We start from the raw sequence: 18220 nt of genomic DNA on the forward strand, positions 1-18220 counted from the left end.
GGACTCCCTTCAACTCCCCAAAAGACTTTTGGGCGGGATATAGTGGTGATGGTGGTGGGGAATCATGGAGGAAAAGGATAGAAAGCTTGAAGGAGACATCACAAGGTTGGAATCTGACTCATGCAAGGGGGTGGGGGCAGAAGGAATTAACATGACCATTACCCCAGCCCTAGAGACTCCTATATCAGACAGCTGCAGGGAATGTCTGAAGCACAGACCTGAGGGTAAAGATACAGAGATTGGGCCCATTGTGAAATCTCCCTCCCCTTTAGGATTCCACATAGTTATGGAAAATCAGCAGCAAAGGAGCCACTCCACAAAGGAGTGATCCCCTCTCCAAGTGAAAAGGACTCTATCAGGGCAGTCTCTGCACTGGCCAGGGCTGCAGTCCTCTGCCCACCTGTGACCACGCAGATGCTTCCTTCCACCCACTCTCTCCCTCTGCAGGGCAGCAGCCTCCTGCCTGTCCGTGACCTGCACCATGCTGGGACTTCTCTGCACTGACCTCACTCAGGGGAGGCCGCTCTCCTAAGGCCACCTGCCTGCAACCACATAGGCCTCTCTCAGCAAACCTGTCCCTTTCGGGGCAGCTCTCCCTGCCCACTTGCATCTATGCAAGTGTCCTTCTCTGTCCCTGCTCCTAATAAACCTGCTCTTTAAATATAACTGAGGCTCTGTCTCATGGAGAAACTTGCCTGGGAACTTGCCGCATGCTGCTGAAAGGGGAACTCTGGGGAAACCTTTCTCAGGGTGAACCCAAGAACCCCAAACTCCAAAAACAACACCAAACGGATTAGAGATTAGAAAATTTGTGACTATGTTTATTTATACAGCTGTGAGCGATATTTGTGTCCTACAGGCCATAAAGGAGATTTATGGCACCTTCATTTCCCAGAAGTTGCTGCTTCTAGACAGATAAGGGAACTTTGAAAAGGCCCTTTTTTATGCTTCTCTAGAATCTCAAATGCCTTCAGTTTAAAATGATCCTTATGTCAACTCTAGGGTGCCAAGTGGATCCTCACATTATCTGGACTACCTACCTTCATGTCAGCCCCTACAGTCCCCGCTGCCCTTCAGCGCCCACCCGGCCCCCTTATTACTGGCTCCCCATCCAGGAACTCTTTATAAAGAAAGTTCATGTTAGAAACAACACGACTGGGCTAGAGCATTTGTGTGTCTGTCTGTGGGTATGTCTCTAGGAACAAGAACCACAATATCACATGCCCCAGAGGCTAGACAGTAACCCTCAAGAGAGAGGGGGTCACCTCAGGATAAGAGGCACAGTAGTGGTGCTGTTGGATGTTCCATAACCCCCAGCAGCTGAGGGTGAGGGAGGGGGGTGAGGGATGAGTGGGAGTGGGGAAGAGGGCGGAGCTCACATCCCCAAAGAATTGGGAAACATTGCACCTTGGGACACAGAATACCTATGAGCTTAGAGATCTTGGCTGGGAAACAGACTCATAATAAGTCAGAGTGGCCATACCCCAACTGGTCATACCCTAATTCTGACAGCTGCTAAGGTCACACCAGGACCCAGACTCCCAAACAGATGAGAGATCTCACGCTCTGGAGACCCACTCCTCAATAGGCCAGGGACCTCATGCTCTAGAATAATGCATCCTCCCAAACTTCGGGATGGGTGATCTTTTTTGTTCTTACCAAGTAATCCCTTGCCATGGACCGAATGTTTGTGACCCACCACCCCAATCCACATGGTAAAGCCCTAATCCCCAATGGGATGGTATTAGACGGTGGGTCTTTGCGAAGTGACTAGGGTTAGATGAGATTGTGCGAATGGGTCTCTTGAAAGAAGAGAATGGAGAACTTCCACTTTTGCTCCATCATGTGAAGACACAGCAGAGCCACCATCAGACCCACTTAACTGACCTCTGACTTCCAACCTCCAGAACTGTGAGAAATAAACTGCTGCTATCTAGATCCCCTGCTTCACGATACTCAGCTATGGTAGCCCGGGCGGGCCAAGACACACCTTCAACCTTTACATTAGAGGCCCTGAGTTTTGTGCCACGTCCTTGTACTTGTGCTGTCACGACCAGCAGTTGTGAGCACGTGTCCCTCCCATTCTTGCCCCTTGATCTCCAGGCGCTGAGCCAGAGAGTTGTCTGGAGGCCGGGCCAAGGACACCTGGCCTTCCATGCTGTGCTGTCTGCCCTTCAGGCCTCCAGCCAGGATGTGGAGCAGGACTTCAGAAAAGCAGGTGAAAGGGGTTAGTCCCAGGGACACGGGGCATGGGTGTTGAAACCAAGGCTGGGCATCCCCCAGTCTGGGCCTGGTAACCTGATTCCCTTCTCTGCGGGCTCTCCTGGTGTGCTGACATCCATTTTTCTGCCTTCCACTCTTTCTTCCTCTTTTTAAAGACAAGTAGAGGGCAGCAGAGGGACACAAAAGACCCTGCTCAAATGCCTAGGGGAGGGGAGGAAGTTTGGAGAGAGAAAAAATGGGCTATATTTTGTATAGTGCTTACTACAAGACTTGGAACGCAGTAAGCTTTATATGATTGCTCTGCCTTGATCATCTTTTACAAACCAGCCTCCCTAACCTTGTTTCAACAACCTTGCGTGATCTGAGCTTTGCCTTCTTTTCCTGCTTATGCTTCATTCACTCTCACTAAACCACACTGATCTTCTTCCCCTTCCTTTAGAAAGCCAGCCCTGCTCACTTTTTAATTTTTAAAGATGAAGCTCTCCATCTGAAAAAATGGAATTTGGGGTATGAATCAGAGCTGACAGGGCGCTGAATTATAGGATGAATAAGTTGGGTAGATTTCCAATAGACTATCAAAATTGGATGATGCAGTCAAAGCATGCCTCGGGAAAACCTTATAGTTGTAAATGTGTGAATTAGAAAACCTGAAAATCAGTGTCCTGAGCTTCCATATTGTGAAACTGGAAAAGGAACAGAAAATTGAACCCTAAGAAGTAAAAGGAAGGAATTTGTAAAGATAACAGCAGAAACTGCTGGAGGAAAAAGCAAATCAACAGTGTCCAAAGTTGTCCTTTGTACAGAATAAAAATTAGTACTTTGTTTTTTCTCAAGAAAATAAGAGAAAAAAATAAATTACTGACACCAGGATTGAAAAGGGATGCTATTACAGATCCTAGAGATATTAAAAGGTGAGTAAGTTTTTTTTTTAACATACAACTTTATTTCAATGGAGACCAAATGTCAGTCATTTTCTTATTCTACAGTTCCTGTGTCTCTGTAGACTCTGGGTATGTGACAATAGAAAAACTCAGAAAATTTGATAATGCCTCCTATGCTCATGAAAATTAAGATATCACTGTATTTTTTTTTAAGATTTATTTATTTGTACATACAGAAGTGGTGTACAGACCAGAGGCTCAGGGGTGGTGAGAGGCTTCACCAGAGACAGAGTGGGGAGCAGAACAGGCAGATCGACGAAGTACACTGCTGAGGGAAGCAGCGGGCGGGTCAGGAGACGTCTGCCGCGCCATATGGTCACCTCCGGGGCAGGCGGGTATCGAACTCATGCAGAAGTGGCTTTAGCTTCTCAGTGCAGTGCTATAACCCGCTGCGCCACCAGGGAGGGCCATCACTGTATTTTTTAAGCTGGAGTTCAGTGAAATCACTTGCATAAAGTGTAGTGGTTTCAATGGGACACAGTGGAGTGGAGTGGGATAAAATAGCATAAGGTGGAATTGAATGGATTTATGTAGAGCAGAAATAAACTAGACTAGAACAGAACAGAATAGAACAAATAGAAGTCAGACTTTATGCCAGACACTGGAACTAACTATTGTAATAGATAGATAAATACTGTTGAACTTGTGCTAGTTATTAAGGATACTGTGGAGAACAAAACAGAAATCTCTACTCCAGTGAAGTCAGGGACATAGATACTGGCATGTGCAAAAGACTCTGAAGCTAAAGACACAAAAATGGACTTCATGAGGAACAGTCAAAAGGACAATGTGACTTGGAGTTCAAATGCAATGGAAGAGCTGTGGACACTGGGAGTCACGGTGGGCAATCTGGATTTTAACAAGATGACGATGTCAGCAGCATCATTATCATCAACTCCATAGCACTGGTTATGTGCCAGGCATTGTTCTAAGCCCTAAAAAATACAACTCTTTTTTAAAAATGTTAGTAACAGTCTTACAAAATATGCTCATTTTATAGCAGGGAAATCAAAACAGAGAGATTAAATGTTGGTCTGATTTCAGACTAACTAGGGTTTTTAATTATAATAATGCATACAAGAGCTGGGGTGTGGGGTGGGGTGAGAAGATTCACCAGAGACAGCGTGGGGAGCAGAACAGGCAAGTGGACTGAAATCCACTGCTGAGGGGAGCAGCAGGCGAGACAGGAGGGGTCTGCTGCATCATGTGGGTCAGCTCCCTGGCCGGGGATCTAACTTGTGCTGCAGTGTAGTGGCTGTGGATTGCTTCATAGTGCTGTGCTTTAACCCCATATTCTACCAGGAAGACTTCTGACTTTGTGAGGTTTTTTTTTTAAGATTTATTTATTTATGCTTACAGAACTGAGGTACATGCCAGAGGTGCAGGGGCGGTGAGAGGATTCACCTGAGACAGAGTGGGGAGCAGAACAGGTAGATTGACTGAAATACACTGCTCAGGGGAGCAGCGGGTGAGAACGAAGAAGTCTACTGCCCCGTGTGGGTCAGCTCCCTGGCCAGGGATCGAACTTGAGCTGAAGCAGCTGCTGCTAGCTTCATAGTGCTGCGCTTTTACCCTTTGCACCACCAGGGAAGGCTCCTGACATTGTTTTTTTTTTAACTACTATACCCTGCAATCTATAGTGCCAGACTATAGCACCTTATAGTCGTACAACAGATGTAACATAAATATGTAAATTATTAAAGAACACAAGTCAAGAGAAAGATTTGATGGGAAGTATACCCAGGGTGAGAAGTAAGAGAGGGAGAAGTACTGTCCCATTTCGTGCCAGGATGGACTCGAAACACACGTGCACAGCTCTGAGACCCTCCCTTCTTCTCCTATCCTCTGTGATCATGGCTGAAGAGAGGGAGTGAAGAGGACTGGGTTAACTGGCCAATGGAGGGCTGTACTTGCAGGGATGGACCTCCTCTGTGTGTCTTGTCACTTCTTATGAAACAGATGAATTCAGTGGCATAGGGGTTAAGTCTCAGTTTGTAACCACTAAGGCCTGAATCTGATCCCAGCCAAGGAGCTGATCCACATGGTGCAACAGATCTCTCTTTTCTCGCCTGCTGTCCCCTTGGCAGTGGATTTCAGTCAGTCTGCCTGTTTTGCTCCCCACTCTGTCTCTGGTGAATGCATTCACCCCCACACCTCTGGCTTACACCTCAGCTCTGGTATGCATGAATAAATAAAATACATCTTTAAAAAAAGAGAGCGAGAGGTATCCAGCTTGGAGAAAACAAGAACTACTTGTGGGAGGAGAAAGGGTTGGTCTTGGTCTCCACTCCCCTAATCTTTGCCTCCATCCTTCTAGAAAGAGAACAAGAACAAGTAAACTGTCATAGCAGACACATGGACTTTTGTGAATCCACACATGGACAATAAGACTCCACTGAAGGGAGCCCTCCCTGGTGGCACAAAGGGTTAAAGCACAGCACAATGAAGCTATCCGCAGCCACTGCAATGTGAGGAGCTGACCACATGGCATGGCAAACCTCTCCTGTCTTGCCCAGCCCCCCTGCACCCCTCAGCAGTGTATTTCAGTAGATACACCCGTTGGGCTCCCCATTCTGTCTCTGATGAATCCTCTCAACCCCAGAACCTCTGGCCTCTACCCCAGTTCTTTTATGTGTAAATAAATAAATCTTTAAAAAAAATAAGGAGAAAACACCCAAGGAGAAAGAGCAAAGACACTAAGAGAAACAACTAGAATCAGAAATGAGGACAAAGAGTAGGCCTCCCTAGTGGTGCAAGGGTTAAGTCTCAGCACTATCAAGCTATTGACAGCTACCAAGGCCTGAGTTGGATCCCTGGCCTGTGAGCTGACCCACGTGGCACAGCAGACCTCTCCTGACCCTCCTGCTGCTCCTCTCGGCAGTGTATTTCAGTAGATCCTCCTGTTCTGCTCCCCACTTTGTCTCTCAACCCCCACACCTCTGGCCTACACCCCAGTTTTTCTACACATAAATAAATACATCTTTCTAAAGAAATTACTCCGCTGAAGTTTCCTTCTGGAATGATGGTAAGGAATAAGTATAGTACTGGGAAGGTGAGAAGAAGGAAACAGGAAACTTGCATATGAAACATGTGTGGTCTCTTCTGATCTTTCTTTTAATTTTTTTTTTTTTTAGTTAAGGAGTGACAGCAGTCAGACCCTTTCCCCATGTCTCATCCACAGACTTGACCACATCGTGATGACAGTAAAGAGCATTAAAGACACAACCATGTTTTATTCCAAGATCCTGGGCATGGAGGTCATAACTTTCAAGGTAATCACTTTTCCAAATGCTAAGCTGCAGGTAAAGTAAAAGATAATAAAGTGCTAACCTGCAGGTAAAGTAAAAGATAATAACCTAACTCCAAACAAATACTAACAGCAACAAAACAAAAACCTTATGAGAGAATTGTAAAACATCAGTTGGAGGAGATTCCAAACCCTGATAGTGGGACTTCCAGAAAGGAAATGGAGGAATGGGAGAGAAGGAAATTACCATATAAGTAATGCAAGAGAGCTTTCCAATTTTTACTTGGAAAAGGTTCACTGAGTATACAGCACATGACACTTAGATATGTTTTGATGAAATTATAAAACATCAGAGTGAAAATGAGTATCTTAAGAGCCTCCAGAGAGGTTAAAAAGAAAAGAAGTTCGGGGCCCTCCCTGGTGGCACAGCGGGTTAAAGCACAGCATAAAGAAGCTAAAGCCACTTCTGCATGAGTTCGATACCCGCCTGCCCCGCAGGTGACCACATGGCGCGGCAGACCTCTCCTGGCCCGCCCGCTGCTCCCTCAGCAGTGTAATTAGTTGATCTGCCTGTTCTGCTCCCAACTCTGTCTCTGGTGAATCCTCTCACCCTCTGCATCTCTGGCCTGTACCCCAGTTCTGTACGAATAAATAAATAAATCTTTAAGAAAAAAAAAAAAAGAAAAGAAGTTCAACAAAGGGAAAAGAAATACACAGGTTTCAGATTTCCCAAGTCACATCAGAGACCAGATGACAATAAAGGAACTTGAAAGCATGCTACATCAAAATAAGTGATTAAGCCAAGAATAAGGAAGACATTAAAGTCAGGACACAGTGTTCCTCAAGAAGAAGATTTCAGCAAGATACCTAGAGAATGATCAATCCAGTTCAGAACTGGAAATAAATAAATAAATAAATAAATAAATAAGACACCAAGAGAAATACAAAGAAAAGAGGAGGGTTCCAGAGATCAAATATCACCCTTGAGAATTCAAGACAACTGAAAAAGTGCAAAGATGTATAATATGTCTTAAATTGAAAGATTCTGTGAAATTGTAAAAATTTCTAAATTTACATGCAACACTAGGCATAAAAATAGAATTATGCAAAATCAGACTGGATACATACACAGCAAGATGGGCATGTGTTTAAAAGATCATGCTGATAAAGGACCAGGGGAAAAATAATAATGAACAACTATATACCAGAGACATTTTATGGGGGTGGAGTGGGGAATGGGATCAAAAGTGGGGGAGCACAGGGAAGTGCACTGGACCACGGTGATGGCACATGGGTGATTTCGTGATGGGAAGCCCACGGGGATTACAACTGAGCTGGGAAAAAGCACAAAATGATGTAAAAATAAACATATTATTTAGAAAATATATCATGCTGAGTGAAAAATGAAGAAACAGAATCAAGTCTTCAGCCTGGTACCATTTAAAACATACACACAAATATATAACACACGTTTTATAAAAATTCACAAAAACCAAAGGCTGCACATCAAACACATTATAATGATCACCTGCAGTGGGGGCAGGAATGGAGAAAAGCATAAATGCATAAATAAAACTAGAGAGGGCACTTGCGTGGGCCAGTGATGGTAATGAGGCATATAGTAACTGAACTCCCTGTACTTGGACACAGTGAAATAAAATTTTAGTACATCCTGGATCAAAAAAAAAAAAAAAAAAGGCCTGAAAGCAGCAGTAGAGGATAGATGTGTCATTATAAAAGAATGAACAACAGATTAACATCAGGATTTTTATCAATAGCATCAGATTCAGGAAAACAATGAATCAACATAATTAAATGTACATGGGAAGATCACCTGCAACCTTAAATTCTTTTTTGTTAATTTTATTTTTGTGTAGGAAAACTGGGGTGCAAGCCAGAGTTGTGGGAGGTGCGAGGATTCACCAGAAACAGAGTGGGGATCAGAACAGGCTGACTGAGGAACACTGCTGAGGGGAGCAGCAGGCAAGACAGGAGCAGTTTTGCTGTGCATGTGGCTTGGCTCTCTGGCTGGGATGGAACTCAGGCCTTAGCAATTATAGAGCAGAGACTTAACCCCCAGGCCACCTGGGAGGCCCCTGCAACCTCGAATTCTATACTCAGCTGGACTAGCATTCAAGTGGCATAAATTCATCTTCTGATAAAATGGATGGTAGCAATCAAGGGATATAAACAAAAGAAATAAAAATGTAAAGGAAAAGGTAGAAAAAAAAGGGGCACAGGGAAGGAGACTACGGGAAAAGAAGGATAGTAGTGTCAATGAAATACTAATTGCAGTTAGTTGAACTGTCAGAACATAAAGGTATGAGGAACCAAATTATGATGGAATTCTTTTTGGAATGGTAGTAATGTAGATTTCACTTATCATAGCAGGAAGAGGATAGAAAATGTTTAAGACAAGACAAAGACAAACTTTCAAACCAGCTCTTGAAAGCTGATCAAAGATCCGAGTCATCCAGGATGAGAGGGGTGAGAATGTGGAAGCAGGGAGAGCACAATGGACGATGGTGGAAGATTATGGGTGTTCTGATAGTGGGAGAGCTACCAGTGAGCATGGCTCAGTGGAGAAATATTTTTTCTTTTTATTATATTTTTATTTTTTAAAGATTTTATTTATGTATGTATACAGAGCTGGGGTATAGGTCAGTGGTGCGGGAGAGGGGTGAGAAGATTCACCAGAGACAGAGTGGGAAGCACAACAGACAGATTGGTGAAATAAACTGCTGAGGGGGCCAGCAGGCGAGACAGGAGAGGTCTGCAGCACCATGTGGGTCAGCTCCCTGGCTGGGGATCAAACTTGTTGAAGCTGCTGCAGCTAGCTTCCAAGTGCTGTGCTTTAATCCATTGCTCTACCAAGGAGGGCCCTAAGTGGAGAAGTCTTACACCGTCACAGAAGTCACAGAATGAACAGGAATGTAAAACAATGACCTTTTTTGTTTAATGCAAAAAAAAAAAAAAAAAGCAAATGGTAGAAAACCAGACTGTCTGGGGACACAAAGAAAATCCATACTGTGAGTTAAACAAGATAGTTTTCTTTTTCTCTCATTCATCAATTCCAGAAATAGGCCAGGACTCCAGCAGTGACTTGGAGAGGGGGGAAAGGAAAAGGGCAAAGTGTGCCAGCGGGGGATGTCATCAATATGGCCACAAAGAGTCGCTGGGATTAAGTGCTCTCCTGGTTATAGTAAATAAGAGAAACTATAACAAACTCCAGCCAAGACTCAGAAGTTTTGAACAGGATTGACCAACCAGGGGAGGCAGGAGGAAGGTGAAAGAAACAGAAAAAGAAACATGTGGGAGATACTGACCAGGCCCAGGTCAATATCTACATCCCCACCTACAAACATGGAACACCTTGACCAAGGAAAGAAAAGGAGGAGGAAAAACCTGAAAGCAACTGGGGAAAGCTGAAACATCTGAAAGCCCCAGGGGGAGAAACAAAGGTCAGCAGGTTGATTTGTGTGGAGGGGAGCGGGACTACTGCAGACCCATGGGGGTGAGACCTGTGGGAAGGATAAGACAGCCTTCTGGTCATCTCTGGGGGCAGGGCAGGAGCCTGCCCACAGCCCGCATGATCACCCTGTTCCCTGACACAGCCGGAGGCAGGGCAGCAGCGCTCCTGCCTTGAGCAGGTGATTCTCTCACAGTGGCAGCCAGGCAGGGAGTGGAAGCCAGCCCACAACACCCAGCGTCAGCCTTGGCCAAGGTGCTCCTTTGCTGCTGAAACAGGCAGGACTCTGCAGTGAATGGGGCGCCTGGACCTCAGGTGGCAGGCAGGGTTTGACAGCCTGCACTCAACTCCCAGCCATTAGCTGGAAGAACAGCAGGGCGTGGCTGCAGCTTGCTGGAACAGGCAGGGATACCCTGCAGTAACGGGCAGCACACAGCCCTGGTCATAACTACAAGTTGGACAGTGGCAAAGCTGCCACTATTAGCACATAGTACCTTATACAAATTGGAAACCAGGCCAGGGGTGGAGCCACTGCCAACAAAAGCACAAAGCCCCTCTATGAAATCAGGCAACAGAGAGATCAATGCCAACAAGAATGTGCATCCCCCAGTCACAATCACAAGCTAGGAATCTCACCACCCTCCCCCGTTAGAACAGTGGAAACACAGAGGGAGGGTGTTACCAGATATGGCACTCAGACTCACCACCATCGCCCTTGTGGAGGATTGGTGCATTAGTCTTTGACCTGGTCTGAGTACCAGTCCTCAGCCACCACAGGAGCACCCAGAAGAAATGCCAGCCAATACTAGCAACACAGTGTCTTAACACATAGAAAGCATTAGGAAACGAATGACGGGAGAAGAAAAAACACAAGTACCCAAGCAAGCCCACTGGGGAAAATTCACCACAGAAAGATCAATCACCAGAAATCAACAAAGATATAAACGAACTGCTCATCCTGTCAGACAGAGATTTTAGAATTATGATTAACAAACATAAAGAAGATGAAAAGGAAAAAAAAATATATGGAACAAATAATCAATGAACTGAAGAATGAAAACGAGAGCTTAGAAAAGGAAATAAAAGGAATGTAGAAGATTAAGAGACTATTGGAGGAGCTAAAGAATTCTGGGAAAAGCAGAATTGATGAAATGGAAGAATGAATCAGCAACCTTGAAGACACAGAAATAAAGAGAATCAAAACAGAAAAGGAAAGAGGATTAAAAAGGAAAAGGAATGAAGAAACACTCCTAGAGCTATCTGACACCATGAGGAAAGGAAATATCAGAGTCATAGGTCTCCCAGAAGGTGAGGAGAAAGGCCAAGGAATCGAGAAAATATTCATAGAGACAATTGAAGAGAATTTCCCTATTATGAAGAAGATGAAAATGAACATACAAGTGAGAACACCAAACTGCCATGATGAAAGGAGAAATACAGCAAGACACATCATAGTAAAGCTCCCAAGAATCCAAGACAAAGAAAAAAATGATGAGATTGACAAGAGGGAAGAAACAAATAACCTATAAAGGAAAACCAATCAGGCTGACATCAGACTTCTCTGAAGAAACACTAAGGGAAAGAAGAGAGTGGAGGGACATATTCAACAAACTCCAAGACATCAAATACCAATCAAGAATAATTTATCCTGTGAAGCTCTCCTTCTTTTATGAAGAAATAATAAGGACTTTGTCAGAAGTCCACAATTTTGTCACAATGAAACCCCCACTCCAAAAAATACTACAAGAAGTCCTTAAGCCAAAACCAACAGAGGGATGAATAAGAACAGATAAAAACAGCCCTCCCTGGCCCAATGGGTTAGGACGCAGCACTGTAAGCTAGCCACAGCCACCTCAGTGAGAGTTCGGTCCCTGCCCCGGAGGTGACCACATGGCACAGCAGACCTCTCCTGACCTGCCCGCTGCTCCCCTCAGCAGTGTGCTTCATCGATCTGCCTGTTCTGCTCCCCACTGTCTCTGGTAAAGCCTCTCACTGCCCCTGCACCTCTGGCCTGTACCCCAGTTCTGTATGCATACATAAATAATCTTTAAAAAAAAAAAAGAACAGATAAAAACAAGGAATAAAAACACAAAAAGAAAAACAAAATGATAAATACAGGTGCCAATGTATCAACATTAACTCTAGATGGATTAAACTCAGCAAATAAAAAGACACAGAGTTGCAGGCTGGTTTAAAAAACAGAATCCTGGTGGTGCAGTGGGTTAAAGCACAGCACTGAGAAGCTAAAGCCACTTCCGCATGAGTTCGATTCCCGCCTGCCCCGGAGGTGACCACATGGCGTGGCAGACCTCTCCTGGCCCGCCCGCTGCTCCCATCAGCAGTGTACTTCGTTGATCTGCCTGTTCTGCTCCCCACTCTGTCTCTGGTGAAGTCTCTCACTGCCCCTGAGTCTCTGGCCTGTACCCCAGTTCTGTATGTACAAATAAATAAATCTTTAGAAAAAAAAAAAAACAACAGAATCCAACCTTCTGCTGTCTCCAGGAAACACATCTAACTACTAAGGATAACAATAGATTGAAAGTAAAAGGATGAAAACAATCCTACAAACAAACAGACCAAAAAAGAAGGCAGGAACAGCTACTCTTATATCAAATAAAATAGATTTCAAACTAAAAAAGGTTTAAAGAGACACAGAAAGTCACTACATTATGATTAAGGGGACAATACAGCAAGAAGACATGGACACTCATCAACGTATATGCACCAAATGAAGGAGCACCAAAACATATCAGGAAACTATTGTCATCTATGAAAACGCATATCAGAGAAAATATGTATGTAGTAGGAGACTACAATGCACCACTCTCAACAATGAACAGATCAACAAGACAAAAAATAGCAAGGACACTAATGCTCTAAACAAGGACCTAGACCTCATGGGTCTAACACATCTCTAGAACACTGCACCCCCAAAAATCTGAGTTTTCCTCAAATGACATGGATCATTCTCAAGGATTGATCACATACTGGGACACAAGACAAATATCAATAGATACACTCAGACTGAAGTAATACCAACTATCTTTTCTGACCATGAAGGAATCAAACTGGAAATAAACCATATGAAGAATGCAAGAAACCCACCACCTCGTGGAGATCGAAACCCACACTACTGGAGGACCATTGGATCAATGAGGACATCAAGGAAGAAATTTAAAAATACCTTGAGAAGAATGATAATGAGGATACAACTCTCCAAAACTTATGGGACACATTAAGAGCAGTTATAGGAGGAAAATATATAGCAATACAGGCTCACATAAAGAAACAAGAAACAAGTCAAAGAAACAACCTAATCTCCCACCTTAAATAACTGGGAAAAGAACAATAAAATAACCCAAATGCCAGTAGAAGACAGGAAATGATAAAAGTCAAAGCAGAAATACATGAAATAGAAGCTAGGAAAACAATCCAAACAGTTAATGAAAACAAAAGTTGGTTCTTTGAAAAAGTAAATAAGATAGACAAACCCCTAGCCAGGCTCACAAAGAAAAAAAACAGGAGAAAGCACAAATAAACAGGATCATAAATGAAAGAGGAGAAATTAAAACAGATACAGAAGAAATCAAAAGAACAATCAGAGACTACTATGAACAGCTATATGCAAACTAGTTCACCAATCTAGAAGAGATGGACAAATTCCTACAAGTCTACAATCATCTGAAGCTAGATAAAGAAGACATAGAACAACTAAACAGGCCAATTACAAGCAGTGAAATTGAAGCAGTAGTTAAAGCCTTCCCCAAGAGTAAAAGCCCAGGACCAGATGAATTTACAAATGAATTTTACCTGGCCTGTTTATTTGTTCTATTTATTCTTTATCTAGCTCTGGATGATTGTAGACTTGCAAGAATTTGTCCATCTCTTCTGGATTCAGAAATGAACTAGTGCCCATTCTGCACAAACTCATTTAAAAAATTAAGAAAAAAGGAAAACTGCCAAATACTTTCTATGAAGCCAACATCACACTATTACCAAAACCTAACAAAGACAACACAAAAAAGAAAACTTCAGACCAATTTCCCTAATGAACACTGACACAAAAATCCTCAAGAAAATCTTAGCAATAAGAATCCAACAATGCATTAAAAGAATAATACACCACGACCAAGTTGGCTTTATCCCAGGATGAATCAACATCCAAAAATCAATTAACGTAATCCATCATATCAACTGACAGAAAAATAAAAACCATATAATCCTATCAATAGATGCAGAAAAGGCGTTTGACACAGTTTAAGGCCCTCAAAATCCTTTGAATATAAGAAACATACCTCAACATAATAAAAGCCATATATGGCAAACCCACAGCCAATATTATTATCCTCAATGGAGAAAAGTTGAAAGCCTTTCCTTTAAGATCAGGATGTTCACTATCACCACTGCTCTCCAACTAATACAGGAAGTCCTAGCCAGAGCAATAAGACAGGAAAAGGGCATACGAGGAATCCAAATAGGGAAAGAAGAAGTAAAACTATCTTTATTTGCATATGATATGATAATTTACATTGGAAAATCCTAAAAATTCCATAGAAAAACTAATCAAAACAATTAACCAGTTTAGTGAGGTAGCAGGATATAAAATCAACACACAAAAGTTAGTAGCCTTCCTATACACAACCAATCAGAAGAAGTGGAAATCAAAAAACCCATCCCCTTTACAATTGAAAGGAAAAAAAACCCAAATACTTGAGAATAAACCTAACAAAAGAGGTAAAAGATCTATATAAAGAAAATTATAAAACACTGTTAAAAGAAATACTAGGAGACACAAAGGAATGGAAAGACATCCTCTGCTCATGGACCAGGAGAATTAAAATGGCCATCCTACCAAAAGCGATATACTGATTTAATGTTATCCCAATAAAAGTTTCAATGACATTCTTCAAAGAAATAGAACAAATATTGATGAGATTTATATAGAACTACAAAAAACCTCAAATAGCCAAAACTCTCCTGACTAAAATGAAAGAGAATGGAGGTATCACACTCCCAGACTTCAAGCTATACTACAAAGCCATAATAATCAAAACTGCATGGTACTGGAACAAGAACAGACATACAGACCAGTGGATTCGAATAGAAAGCCCAGATATAAGCTCACAGGCTTATAGACAGATAATCTTTCACAAAGGAGCAAAGAACATACAATGGAACAAAGAAAGCTTGTTCAACAAATGGTGCTGGGAAAACTAGGTTGCTATGTGCAAAAAAAAAAATGAAGTTAGATTACTACCTCACACCATGCACAAAAACCAACCTGAAATGGACTAAAGAACTAGACATAAGAACTGAAACCATAAAATATCTACATGAAAAGGTGGGCAAAACACTACATGACATACACCTCAGTAACGTCTTTAAGGATACATCAACCAAAGCAAGGATACTGAAGGAAAAGATAAACAGCTTGGTCTACATCAAGTTAAAGAGCTTCTTTACAGCAAAGGCGACATTACAAATCAAAACAAAGAGACACTGTATTAATTGGGAGAAAATTTTTGCAAATAATACTAATGACAAAGGACTGATCACAAAGATATACAGAGAGCTGATTAAACTCAACAAAAATAAAATGAACAACCCCATCAAAAAATGGGCAGAAGTGCTAAGGACACACTTCTCCAAAGAGGAAATGCAGACAGCCAACAGGCATATGAAAAAATATTCAACATCACTTGTAATAAGAGAGATGCAAATTAAAACCACAAAGAGATACAATCTCACACCAGTGAGAACGCACATATTAAAACAACTAGTAACAACAAATATTGGTGAGGATGTGGAGAGAAATACACTGCTGGTGGGAATGCAAACTGGTACAACCACTATGGAAAGCTGTTTGGAGGTTTCTCAAACTGCTAAAAATGGAGCTTCCATATGACTCAGATATCTACCCAAAGAATGCAAAAACTTTGACTCAAAAGGACACCTGCACCCCATGTTTATTGTTGCTCCATTTACAATAGGGAAGATGTGGAATCAACCCATGTTGCCAAAAATAGATGACTGGATTAAAAAGATGTGGTACACAAATGGAATATTACTCAGCAATAAAAAAAGATACACTCATGCCTTTTACAGCAACATGGATGGAGTTGGAAGGGATCATGCTAACTGAAATCCGCCATAAAGAAAAAAGAAAAATACCGGATTATTTCACTCATAGCAGGAGCATAAGGGACCAGAAAAAAAAAAAAAAGAAAAAACAACTGGAATAAAGAAAATATGAAAAACAATGAACTATAAACCAGAGACATTTTACAGGGGTGGAGATGGGATCAAAATGGGGGAGGGGGGAAGAGTGCACAGGACTATGGTGATGGCACATGATCAGTGGTGGGAATTAAGTCCACAGGGATTACAATCGAGATGAAAAAATGCACAAAATGAAGAATGATGTAAAAAATATGTGCCAGCTAAGTAGGGCAGGTGGTTCCCAGAAGCTCTAGCCACAAGTTCTGCTTACATTTTATCTTTTGGTCCATATTAGGTTGTCTACCAACAAGGAATGCTGGGAAATGTCATTTAAAAAAAAAAGATATATTTGTTTAAGCATACAGAACTGGGGTACAGGCCAGAGGTGCAAGGGTGGTGAGACGATTCACCAGAGACAGAGTGGGGAGCAGAACAGGCAGACTACTGAAATACACTGCTGAGTGGAGCAGCCAGCAAGAGAGGAGAGGTCTGCTGTGCCATGTCGGTCACCTCCTCGTTTGGGGATCGAACATGTGCCAAAGCTAGTAGTGCTGTGCTTTAATCCATTGCTCCATGAGGGAGAACCCAGAAATGTAGGTTTTTTAAAGCAGGGCACACAATGGACCACACTGAAATTAGTGTTATGTATGTATGCTTAAGAAAAAAAGAGAGAGAGAGAGAGATTTATATTAAGTAGCCAAATTGCTGTCTCTGCCATGGATAATATAAGCATATTATTTGAAGATATGGAAAAAATTTCCAAGAAAAATAAATACACACATTGAAAACGGTTGCCTGCAGGGAATGAGACTGAGGTGGAGCAAGGGGCTATTGCTTTTCATGAAAAGCCCTGATCTTATTTTTAACCTTATTGGGGTAGGTGGTGGTGGTGGTGGTGGGGAAGTGCTTTGTGTTTAATCTCACACTCATATTGGAGGTTTCATTCTAGGTGTTTTTCTCTCCCCAATAGGGAGACCGGAAAGCATTATGTTTTGGAGACCAGAAATTTAACCTCCACGAGGTGGGACAGGAATTTGAACCCAAAGCTGCTCACCCAATTCCAGGCTCTCTGGACATCTGTCTGATCACAGAAGTGCCCCTGGAGGATATGATCCAGCACCTCAAGGTGAGTTATATTCCTATTTTTTCAATATTTATTTTTATTTAGTTGTGCATAACAAGAACTGGGGTATAGGCCAGTGGTGCAGGAGGCGGGTGGGGGAGGTGTGGTGACAGGATTCACCAGAGACAGAGTGGGGAGTAGGACAGGCAGATCTACTGAAGTACAAATCTGAGGGGTTTAGGGGAGGGGTGGCGGGGGAGATAGGAGAGGTCTGCTGCGCCATGTGAGTCAGTTCCCTGGTGGGGGATGGAACTCATGCTGCAGTGGCTGATAACCCTTGTGCCACCAGGGAAACCCTCCTGTTATTAATTCTGATGGTCCTGTAACATTTAAAGTGATTTCATGTAAAGGGGACACTGATTCTCCTTTTGGGAAACACAGACTAAGGTCTTGAATATATTCTGTGTAAATATCCAGGACTCTTTGGAAAGTATCCATGAAAAAGTCTGTTTTGGAAACATAGCAGGTGAAACATAGAAGTTAAGAATATGAGTTGGGGGGCCCTCCCTGGTGGCGCAGCGGGTCAAATCACAGCACTGAGAAGCTAAAGCTACTACAGCATGAGTTTGATACCCCGCCCAGAGGTGACCCACATAACTGGCAGACCTCTCCTGACCCACCCACTGCTCCCCTCAGCAGTGTACTTCGTTGATCTGCCTGTTCTGCGGTTTTTAGGTACTCTGTCCAAGGCCACACAGCTGATAAAGGTGTGGAGCAGAGTGATGGAGGGAAGAATGGTATATAAGGTCAGAAAGACCATCATCTTCCAGGTCACTTCAAGGGAATTAAATTTTGGTCTCACACATGGACCTGTATGAATGACTTTTTTCTTCTCCTCCCACTTCAGGCTTGTGACATCCCCATTGAGGAGGGTCCAGTCCCGAGAACTGGGGCGAAAGGGCCCATTATGTCCATCTATTTCCGAGACCCCGACAGAAACCTGATTGAGGTATCCAATTATATCTCCTCGTGAATGGGGCTGCCCTTATCCATTCTGT

General features: G+C 42.9%; 1 protein-coding gene across 1 annotated transcript; it reads left to right on the plus strand.

The window, feature by feature from the left end:
• Window positions 1-2125: 2125 nt before the first annotated feature.
• GLOD5 (glyoxalase domain containing 5) lies at window positions 2126-18220 on the plus strand. Its single transcript, XM_004690008.1, has 4 exons — window positions 2126-2218; window positions 6299-6436; window positions 17070-17225; window positions 18070-18220. The coding sequence occupies exons 1-4, from the start codon at window positions 2156-2158 to the stop codon at window positions 18193-18195; spliced, it is 483 nt and encodes a 160-aa protein (XP_004690065.1). The 5' UTR covers window positions 2126-2155; the 3' UTR covers window positions 18196-18220.

This window comes from Condylura cristata, unplaced genomic scaffold (assembly GCF_000260355.1).
Source record: "Condylura cristata isolate star-nosed mole 26May11 unplaced genomic scaffold, ConCri1.0 scaffold00027, whole genome shotgun sequence".
Classification (NCBI taxonomy): Eukaryota; Metazoa; Chordata; class Mammalia; order Eulipotyphla; family Talpidae; genus Condylura; species Condylura cristata.

Bases quoted from the DNA above. Each gene is read 5' to 3' on its own strand.
- GLOD5 (XM_004690008.1), top strand. From the start codon at position 2,156: ATGCTGTGCTGTCTGCCCTTCAGGCCTCCAGCCAGGATGTGGAGCAGG. The intron at 6,437-17,069 runs GTAATCACTTTT...TCTCCCCAATAG, and splicing joins TGGAGGTCATAACTTTCAAG to GGAGACCGGAAAGCATTATG. The intron at 17,226-18,069 runs GTGAGTTATATT...CTCCCACTTCAG, and splicing joins ATATGATCCAGCACCTCAAG to GCTTGTGACATCCCCATTGA.